This window comes from Oncorhynchus nerka, linkage group LG14 (genome assembly GCF_034236695.1).
Source record: "Oncorhynchus nerka isolate Pitt River linkage group LG14, Oner_Uvic_2.0, whole genome shotgun sequence".
NCBI classification, from domain to species: Eukaryota; Metazoa; Chordata; class Actinopteri; order Salmoniformes; family Salmonidae; genus Oncorhynchus; species Oncorhynchus nerka.
Window position 1 is genome coordinate 19,639,577 of NC_088409.1, and position 10,429 is coordinate 19,650,005.

General features: G+C 46.7%; 1 protein-coding gene across 1 annotated transcript; it reads left to right on the top strand.

Moving 5' to 3' along the window:
- The first annotated feature begins 1,069 nt into the window (after window positions 1–1,069).
- Window positions 1,070–9,930, top strand: LOC115124630 (fibrinogen silencer-binding protein). Its single transcript, XM_029654056.2, has 2 exons — window positions 1,070–4,510; window positions 7,277–9,930. The coding sequence occupies exons 1-2, from the start codon at window positions 4,095–4,097 to the stop codon at window positions 7,824–7,826; spliced, it is 966 nt and encodes a 321-aa protein (XP_029509916.2). The 5' UTR covers window positions 1,070–4,094; the 3' UTR covers window positions 7,827–9,930.
- Window positions 9,931–10,429: the final 499 nt, after the last annotated feature.

Consider the following 10,429-nt stretch of genomic DNA (forward strand, 5'->3'; position numbering starts at 1 on the left):
CCAAAACATTTCTGGAGCATCGAAGGTCCCCAAGAACACAGTGGCCTCCATCATTCTTAAATGGAAGAAGTTTGGACTCTTCCTAGAGCTGGCCACCCGGCTATACTGAGCAATCGGGGGAGAAGGGCCTTGGTCAAGGAGGTGACCAAGAACCCAAAGGTTACTCTGACAAAAGGCCAGTGTTCCTCTGTGGAGATGGGAGAAGGTTCCAGAGGGACAACCATCTCTCAGGCCTTTATGGTAGAGTGGCCAGACGGAAGCCACTCCTCAGTAAAAGGCACATGACAGCCCGTTTGAAGTTTGCCAAAAGGCACCTAGAGATTCTCAGACCATGAGAAACAAGATTCTCTGATCTGATGAAACCAAAATTGAACTCTTTGGCCTGAATGCCAAGTGTCACGTCTGGAAGATACCTGGCACCATCTCCAGTGAAGCATTATGGTGGCAGCATTATGCTGTGGGGATGTTTTTCAATGGCAGGGACTGGGAGACTAGTCAGGATCAAGGCAAAGGTGAACGGAGCAAAGTACAGAGGTCCTTGTTGAAAACCTGCTCCAGAGGTCTCAGGACGTCAGACTGGGGTGAAGGTTCACCTTCCAACAGGACAACGACCCTAAGCACAAAGCCAAGACAACGCAGCAGTGACTTTGGGACAAGTCTCTGAATGTCCTTGAGTGGCCCAGCCAGAGCCCGGACTTGAAACTGATCAAACATCTCTGGAGAGACTTGAAAATAACTGTGCAGCAACGTTCCCCATCTAACCTGACAGAGCTTGAGAGGATCTGCAGAGAAAAAATACAGGTGTGCCAAGCTTGTAGCGTCATACCCAAGAAGACTTGAGGCTGTAATCACTGCCAAAGGTGCTTCAACAAAGTACTGAATAAAGGGTCTGAATACTTATGTAAATGTAATATTTCAGTAAAAGAAATATCTAAATGAGCAAACATTTCTAAAAATTTGTTTTTTCTTTGTCATTATGGGGTATTGTGTGTAGATTGATGAGGAGAAAAAACGTGATTTAATCCATTATAAATTAAGGCTAACATAACAAAATGTGGAAAAAGTCAAGGGGTCTGAATACTTTCTGAAGGCACTGTATACTTATTTACAATGACGGCTTAGCAAGAGGCAAAAAGGCTGAACTTTCCAGTTTGAGTGTGTTTTGCAGCGTGTTCCAGTCGCTAGCTGCAGCGAACTGAAAAGAGCAGTGACCCAGGGATGTGTGTGCTTTGGGGACCGTTAACAGAATGTGACTGGCAGAACGGGTGTTATTTGTATTGTTTTATTTAACCTTTATTTAACTAGTCAGTTAAGAACAAATTCATATTTTACAATGATGGCCTACCCCGGACAAACCCTCCCCTAACCCGGACGACACTGGACCAATTTGTGCGCCGCCCTATGGGATTCTTGATCACGGCCAGTTGTGATACAGCCTGGGATCGAACCAGGCTCTGTAGTGACGCCTCTAGCACTGAGATGCAGTACCTTAGATTGCTGCACCACTCGGTAGGGTTGCAGTAGGTATCTCAGATGGGGCAAGTGAGGGCTAAGAGGGTTTTATAAATAAGCATCAACCAGTGGGCCTTGCACTGGATATACAGAGACTGCCAGTTTACAGAGTGCCGTGATGTGTCCTATAAGGAGCATTGTTGGCCGACTGGGAAAGAACATCTAGCTTCTCGAGAGCACCTTTACCTGCCGATCTATCAATGACATCTCTGTAGTCTAGCATGGGTAGGATGGTCATCTGAATCAGGGTTAGTTTGGCAGCTGGGTGAAAGATGAGTGATTACGATAGAGGAAACCAAGTCTAGATTTAACCTTTGGGTTATTTCCAATGTGGTCCTTGATGTAAAAGACAGGAAAAGATGCTACGACCTCCGACAAGACATCAAACATGCAAAAGGACAATATAGGAGGACGGTGGAATCCTATTGCATCGGCTCCGACGCTCGTCATATTTGGCAGGGCTTGCACCCGATAACGCATTACCTAGGGAAACAGCCATGAGTTGCCTAGCGATGCAGAACTCCCAAACGAGCTCCATGCCTTCCGTGAAAGCCCCTGTTTTTCCAGGTGACTGAGATCTCGCTCTCCGTAGCCGATGTGAGTAAAATGTTTAAACAGGTTCACAATCACAAGGCCGGAATACCAGAGCGTGTTCATCAAAGCATGCGCTGAGCAGCTGGCAAGTGTCTTAACAGAAATGTTCAATCTCTCCTTGTCCCAGACTGGAATGTCAACATGTTTCAAGCTGACCACCATTGTCCCTGTTTCTGAGATCTCCAAGGTAACCTGCCTAAATGACTGTAGTCTTGTGACACTCACATCTGTAATTATGAAGTCCAAGGCTGGTCATGACACACATCAACACCACCATCACAGACACCCTACACCCACTCCAATTCACATACCATCCCAACAGATCCACAGATGATGCAATCTTGCACTTCACACTGCCCTCTTCCACCTGGAGGGGAAATAACTGACAATGCTGTTCATAGACTACAGCTCAGTGTTCAACACCATAGTCTCCCTCCAAGCTCCTCAACAAGCTAGGGACCCTGGGACTGAAACCTTGGACTGAACCCCTCCCTCTGCAACTTAACCACAAAGCACTACAGAGGTTGGTGGGGCAACCCAGTGCATCACTGGGGCCATGCTCAACAACCATCCAGGACCTCTATATCAGGAAGGCCTGAAAAATTGCCAAAGACTCCAGCCACCCTAACATAGACTGTTTACTCTGCTACTGTCTGGCAAACGGCATTGTAGCACCAGCTCTCAGACCCACAGGCTCAGTTAAAAAGCTGTTAATTTTTGTCAGTCTGATTTAGGCCTTAGCCGATACTCGTTGGTGTATTTTAGTTATGACTACAAATTTAAAAAATTTTATTTGCAAACCCTCACGTGTGCCTGGACTTAGAATATTTTATGCCACTTAACACCTATTTGTGGTTAGAATTTTTCCTTGAAACCAAGATGTATATGCTGCTTTAGAAAGGAAATGCAGCAAACCGATATGGCCTTTCTAAGGTGAGCGACATTTAGTCTATCCATTTAGGACTGGCAGGGATTTATTTGATGCTCTGGCTTGGGCTTCAGGGAAACAAACACAGACTGAATGAAGCCTAGCCAACTGTAACAAGCCTATGTTTTAATGACAGCAGGTCCAGCATTATGCAAATGAGCGTGGGTAGTGCAGCGGCAGCGCGAGGCAGATTAGAGCTGTGCCTGGGATCAGTGAGCACACGCGCTCTGTCCCCCTCCCTCTCAGAGCAACTAGTGCCTCTGTCTGTCTCTCCTTTCTACGCTTTTCCTCTCTTTTTAGCTTTTCACTAGTTTTTCCCTCATTCTGTTGTTCCCGTCGGCGGATGATTCGTGTGTTTCTCTTTGAGAAGCAGCTCTGATTTTCCTTTGTGTAAAAAAAAAAATCGCGCATTCATTCGCACGGACTCGCGCTGCGCGCACACCGCTCCGGTTAAACCAGCGCCGTTTCCTCTTTTCTAGTTAAACGGAAATAAGAATAAAGAAAAGGCATCTTTACAATTTCATCGGTATTTCCCCATGTAAGCACACACACTCCCCCCGTATGTTAGTATTTGGTGTATAGCAGTTAGAACGAGCGCTGGTTTGAGGTTTAGAGAGACCGGGCTGTAAGTAGGTCGGGCTGGGTTTAAGCGGCTTTAGCCTGCGTCAGCCTAAGCTGGGAGGAATTCACCCAAAGCCCTCCGCGGTAGGCGGGGGCCTAAACGAGGCTGGCCTAGTTAAGCCTGATTCTTATTGTTGCCCGTGTGTGTTGTGTAACACAGAGCAGAGAAGACCTCGGATGAGAGAGAGTACATGCGTTAGACAGACTGTTTGATTGAGAATCCATGAAGGGGGAGAAAGAAGAGGGACAAGGAAGAGAGTGAGTGAGAGTTAAACCAGTATTAGCCTGAGCCTCATCACAGAACAGAAAGAAAAGGGAGGTAGAGAACCAGACCAAATCTCAAAAGAAGGAGAGGAAAATAAGCAAGATATTGTGTTGAGTTAGTGCTGGTGTCTAGGCCTGGCTCGGTCCATTCTGGTTCCTTGGGCTATGTTCTAAGATGGCGTCTGGGTCCGTCTACATGTCGTCCAGTATGGTGGGTAAGGCTCGCTCCTCCAACTTCACCCTGTCTGAGAAACTGGACCTGCTGAAGCTGGTCCGCCCACACATTCTCATCCTGGAGGAGCACACCAACAAGCACGCTGTCATCGTGGACAAGAACAAGTGCTGGGACACAGTGTCTGATCAGTACAACGTCCTGGGGGGGGACAGGCCCCCCCGCACTGCCCAGGGCCTACGCACCCTCTACAAGAGGCTGAAGGAGTCGGCCAAACAGGAAGTGATGCAACGGAGACACGCCCAGCCAGAGTACAGAGGAAGTATATCTGAACCAACCAGGAGAGTGATGGAGATGATACCTCACCTTTTCCATCATGGCGCTATCCACCATGATAAAGACCCAGCGACGATGCACAGGTGAGACACACACACACACACACACACAGGCTGCCAGGCTACAGCTCTCAGAGAGGTGGGGGGCTGCTATACTAGTAATTAGAGGGGAGGGGTTGCACTCTACTAGAGAAGGGAGGGGCTGATCTGTAGAGCTCTACTAGTAACTAGAGGGGAGGGGTTGCTCTGTAGAGCTCTACTAGTAACTAGAGGGGAGGGAGGAGAAGGGAGGGGCTGATCTGTAGAGCTCTACTAGTAACTAGAGGGGACGGGGTTGCTCTGTAACTAGAGGGGAGGGGTTGCTCTGACTAGTAATTAGAGGGGAGGGGTTGCACTCTACTAGAGAAGGGAGGGGCTGATCTGTAGAGCTCTACTAGTAACTAGAGGGGAGGGGTTGCTCTGTAGAGCTCTACTAGTAACTAGAGGGGAGGGGTTGCACTCTACTAGAGAAGGGAGGGGCTGATCTGTAGAGCTCTACTAGTAACTAGAGGGGACGGGTTGCTCTGTAGAGCTCTACTAGTAACTAGAGGGGAGGGTTGTTGCACTCTACTAGAGAAGGGAGGGGCTGATCTGTAGAGCTCTACTAGTAACTAGAGGGGAGGGGTTGCTCTGTAGAGCTCTACTAGTAACTAGAGGGGAGGGGTTGCACTCTACTAGAGAAGGGAGGGGCTGATCTGTAGAGCTCTACTAGTAACTAGAGGGGAGGGGTTGCTCTGTAGAGCTCTACTAGTAACTAGAGGGGAGGGGTTGCACTCTACTAGAGAAGGGAGGGGCTGATCTGTAGAGCTCTACTAGTAACTAGAGGGGAGGGGTTGCTCTGTAGAGCTCTACTAGGATAGGATAAAGTAATCCTTCTCACCCCCCTTAAAAGATTTAGATGCACTATTGTAAAGTGGCTGTTCCACTGGATGTCATAAGGTGAACGCACCAATTTGTAAGTCGCTCTGGATAAGAGCGTCTGCTAAATGACTTAAATGTAAATGTAAATGTACTAGTAATTAGAGGGGAGGGGCTGCTCTAGGCTTAAAATCCCCCTTTAACCTGTCTCCTCCTTTTCATCTACACTGATTTCAGGCAGATTTTAAAAAATGACATCAATAAGGTATCATAGTTTTCATCTCACCTGGTTAGTCTGTCATGGAAAGAGCATTTGTTCTTAATGTTTTGTATACTTAGTGTATAATTTATTATTATATGATAGTTTCAGTTTAACTAAGACAACAAACAAAATGTGAGTTTACAGCACCTCACACGTCACGTTTACAGCACCTTACACGTCACGTTTACAGCACCTCACACGTCAGCGTTTACAGCACCTTACACGTCACGTTTACAGCACCTCACACGTCACGTTTACACACCTCACACGCCACGCTTACAGCACCTCACACGCCACGCTTACAGCACCTCACGCCACGCTTACAGTCACGTTTACAGCACCTCACACGTCACGTTTACAGCACCTCACACGTCACGTTTACAGCACCTCACACGTCACGTTTACAGCACCTCACACGTCACGTTTACAGCACCTCACACGTCACGTTTACAGCACCTCACACGTCACGTTTACAGCACCTCACACGTCACGCTTACGCACCTCACACGTTACAGCACCTCACACGTCGCGTTTACAGCACCTCACGTCACGTTTACAGCACCTTACACGCGTTTACAGCACCTCACACGTCGCGTTTACAGCACCTCACACGTCACGTTTACAGCACCTCACACGTCACGTTTACAGCACCTCACACGTCACGTTTACAGCACCTTACACGTCGCGTTTACAGCACCTTACACGTCACGTTTACAGCACCTTACACGTCACGTTTACAGCACCTCACACGTCACGTTTACAGCACCTCACACGCCGCGTTTACAGCACCTCACACGTTTACAGCACCTCACACGTTTCACACGCACCTCAGCACCTCACACGTCACGTTTCACAGCACCTCAGCACGTCACGTTTACAGCACCTCACACGTCACGTTTACAGCACCTTACACGTCGCGTTTACAGCACCTTACACGTCACGTTTACAGCACCTTACACGTCACGTTTACAGCACCTCACACGTCACGTTTACAGCACCTCACACGTCGCGTTTACAGCACCTCACACGTCGCGTTTACAGCACCTCACACGTCACGTTTACAGCACCTCACACGTCACGTTTACAGCACCTCACACGTCACGTTTACAGCACCTCACACGTCACGTTTACAGCACCTCACACGTCGCGTTTACAGCACCTCACACGTCACGTTTACAGCACCCTACACGTTTACACCTATCACCCCATTCACTCTGTCCAGTTCAAAATATATTTGAGTTGTGGATATGAGTCTATCAAACCTGCTTTTCAAGAGGCAGAAAGTCAACAATCTGGTCAATTCACATTTGAAACGTAGGAGAGTTGTTAGCCCACAGTAGGAGAATGCATTCTTTAGCAAAGTATGAGATGGTCATGAAAAGGGTTTTAAGGAGAATGTTTTTGACCATCCCGAAGACCGGTTGTGTTTCTACACAGCTGGTCTTCTACACCTGCATTTCTTGTTGTTTGGGGTTTTAGGCTGGGTTTCTGTACAGCACTTTGTGACATCGGCTGATGTAAAAAGGGCTTTATAAATCCATTTGATTGATTGAATACTCTCAATACCCCCACCTAGTGCCACTTATACATGTATGGCTGTAGTAATAAAGCTGTATTCTATTCCATATTGTCTCTGCAGGGTGATGTATAATGAGACAGTAATAAAGATGTATTATTCTGTTTATCTGCAGGGTGATGTATAAGCATGACTCTCCCATGGAGCAACCTGGCAGCAGCTCCTCCCTCCCAGACTACCCATCAAACCCCGTCACCCACCACCTGGACCAGGATGTGGTCAGGCTGGACCAGGACGTGGACGTGAAGCCTCCGCCAGACCTGACCATCGTCTCCACGCGTGTGGGGGTGGTGCTAGGAGGAGAGGGGGCGGAGGAGGAAGATGAGGACTTGGGCAGTGTCCATGGTTATGACGGCTCCCTCTCTCCCTGCCCATCCTCTGTCGTCCTGCCCCTCTCCACCTCACCCGTTCCACTGCAACGTGACCTTTACCTTCATGACCACTACCCCCGCCGTGACCCTGACAGGCTACGTCCCCTTCAGCTGGCCAAGGAGGAGCACGAGCAGGTCATGACCAATCACAGAAAGATGGGCGTATACCTGGAGGAGAAGAGGGAGGGGCTAAAGAGGAAGCAGGAACTGGAGGAGGAGCTTCTGAGAGCAAAAATCAAAGTAGAGAAACTGAGGGCAGCCAGGCTGAGACATGGACTACCACTGCCCCTATAACTAACACACCCATGGTCTGACTGGACTGACCATATGGAACTCAGGAGGATGCTCTGAACTGTTTCTATGTCTGTGTGGAAGAGGGGTTTGGCCTGAGAAATCATGTTTGTGTGATGAACAGTGAGTTTGAGGGAGGATTTAAAGGTCCAATGCAGCCTTCTCAATCTCAAATCATTTCTGGGTAAAAATGAATTATATTACTGTGATTGTTTTCTATTAAAATGCTCAAAAAGAGACAAAAATAGATTTTAAGCAAAGTTCAATTTCTCAAGTAAGAATTTTGCTAGGATTGTCTGCGAGTGGTCTGAGTGGGGAAGGGAAAACTGATAACAAACTATTATTGGCTGAACGGTTTTCAACTCTCTTTCTCATTGGTCTATTAACACATTTATGGTGATGTCACCAGGCAGGCCAAAACTCCATCCCACCAAAACAGGCTGAAATTTCAGCCGATCTTTTCTAACATCTCTTATGCTAAAAAGGCACTATCATAGTTTTCACCATTTCACAGTATTCCAATCTCATAGTGTGGAAATATACAGTACCAGTCAAAAGTTTGGACACATCTACTAATTGAATTGTACTATTTTCTACATTGTAGAATAGTAGTGAAGACATCAAAACTATGAAAAAACACATTGATTTTTTTTTTCAACAAACACACATTGCACTAAAAAAGTGTTCAACAAATCTAAATATATTTTATATTCTTCGACGTAGCCACCCTTTTGTCTTGATGACAGCTTTGCACACTCTTGGCATTCTCTCAACCAGCTTCATGAGGAATGCTTTTCTTACAGTCTTGAAGAAGTTCCCACAAATGCTGACCACTTGTTGGCTGCTTTTCCTCCACTCTGAAGTCCAACTCATCCCAAACCATCTCAATTGGGTTGAGGTCGGGTGATTGTGGAGGCCAGGTCAGCTGATGCTGCACCATCTCTCTCCTTGGTCAAATAGCCCTTACACAGCCTGGAAGTGTGTTTTAGGTCATTGTCCTGTTGAAATACTAATGATAGTCCCACTAAGCGCAAACCAGATGGGATGGCGTATCGCTGCAGAATGCTGTGGTAACTATGCTGGTTAAGTGTGCCTTGAATTCTAAATTAATCACAGATGGTGCTTTGCTCATGACACTATCACACCTCCTCCTCCATGCTTCACGGTGGAAACCACACATGCGGAGATCATCCATTCACCTTCTCTGCGTCTCACAAAGACATGGCGGTTGGAACCAAAAATCTCAAAATTGGACTCATCAGAGCAAAGGACAAATTTCCACCAATCTAATGTCCATTTCCCGTGTTTCTTTGCCCAAAAAAGTATCTTCTTATTGGTGTCCTTTAGTAGTTGTTTCTTTGCAGCAATTAAACCTTGAAGGCTCAATAAGAAACTCAATAAGAAGGAAATAAATGTTTTAACAAGGCACACCTGTTAATGGAAATGCTTTCCAGGTGACTACCTCATGAAGCTGGTTGAGAGAATGCCAAGTGTGTGCGAAGCTGTCATCAAGGCAAAAGGTGGCTATGTTTTAAGAATCTAAAATATATTTAGATTTGTTTAACACTTTGTTTGTTTACTACATGTCTACATTTCATAGTTTGGATGTCTTCGCTATTATTCTACAATGTAGAAAATAGTAAAAATGAAGAAAAACCATTGAATGAGCAGGTGTGTCCAAACTTTTGACTGGTACTGTATATAAAACACAGGAAAATCTAGTTTTGCACTGGGCCTTTTGAACAGTGTATTTGCATAAGGAAGTGTGTGTTTTGAGTGACGATTTAAACGGTGTGTTTGCGTGTGGGACAGTGTGTGGTGACTACGGTTGAGTTATGACCCTGGAGCTAAAAACAATACAGATCTCTGCTTTTGTCAGACGAGAGGCGCTACTATCACTGGTTTCAGGTACTAACGGGTACTATTTTGACTGGTTTCATTTGGTTCAAAACCCTGTGTTGCTTTACCATCCCATTAGGAGGGAAGATGATAGGTGATGGGGAGGGGTTTAGAAGGGGGTGTTGCTGTTACGGTGGTGTGATGTTCAGTGTTTCTTGTTCAGATCTGTGGTTTCAATGTTTTCTATTAAAATAGTTTTTCTAGTTTGGTTTTGTGCTTTATCATCTTCCCTTCTCCAACCTCCCCTTCTCTATCCCTCTCTCTTCCATTCTCCAACCTCCCCTTCTCTATCCCTCTCTCTTCCATTCTCCAACCTCCCCTTCTCTATCCCTCTCTCTTCCATTCTCCAACCTCCCCTTCTCTATCCCTCTCTCTTCCATTCTCCAACCTCCCCTTCTCTATCCCTCTCTCTTCCATTCTCCAACCTCCCCTTCTCTATCCCTCTCTCTTCCATTCTCCAACCTCCCCTTCTCTATCTCTCTCTCTTCCCTTCTCTATCCCTCTCTCTTCCCTTCTCCAACCTCCCCTTCTCTATCCCTCTCTTCCCTTCTCCAACCTCCCCTTCTCATCCCTCTCTTCCCTTCTCCAACCTCCCCTTCTCTTCCCTTCTCCAACCTCCCCTTCTCTATCCCTCTCTCTTCCCTTCTCCAACCTCCCCTTCTCTATCCCTCTCTCTTCCCTTCTCCAACCTTCCCTTCTCTATCCCT

Coding starts and splice junctions, on each gene's coding strand:
- LOC115124630 (XM_029654056.2), top strand. CDS start 4,095: ATGGCGTCTGGGTCCGTCTACATGTCGTCCAGTATGGTGGGTAAGGCT. Junction 4,511..7,276: donor GACCCAGCGACGATGCACAG/GTGAGACACACA, acceptor GTTTATCTGCAG/GGTGATGTATAAGCATGACT.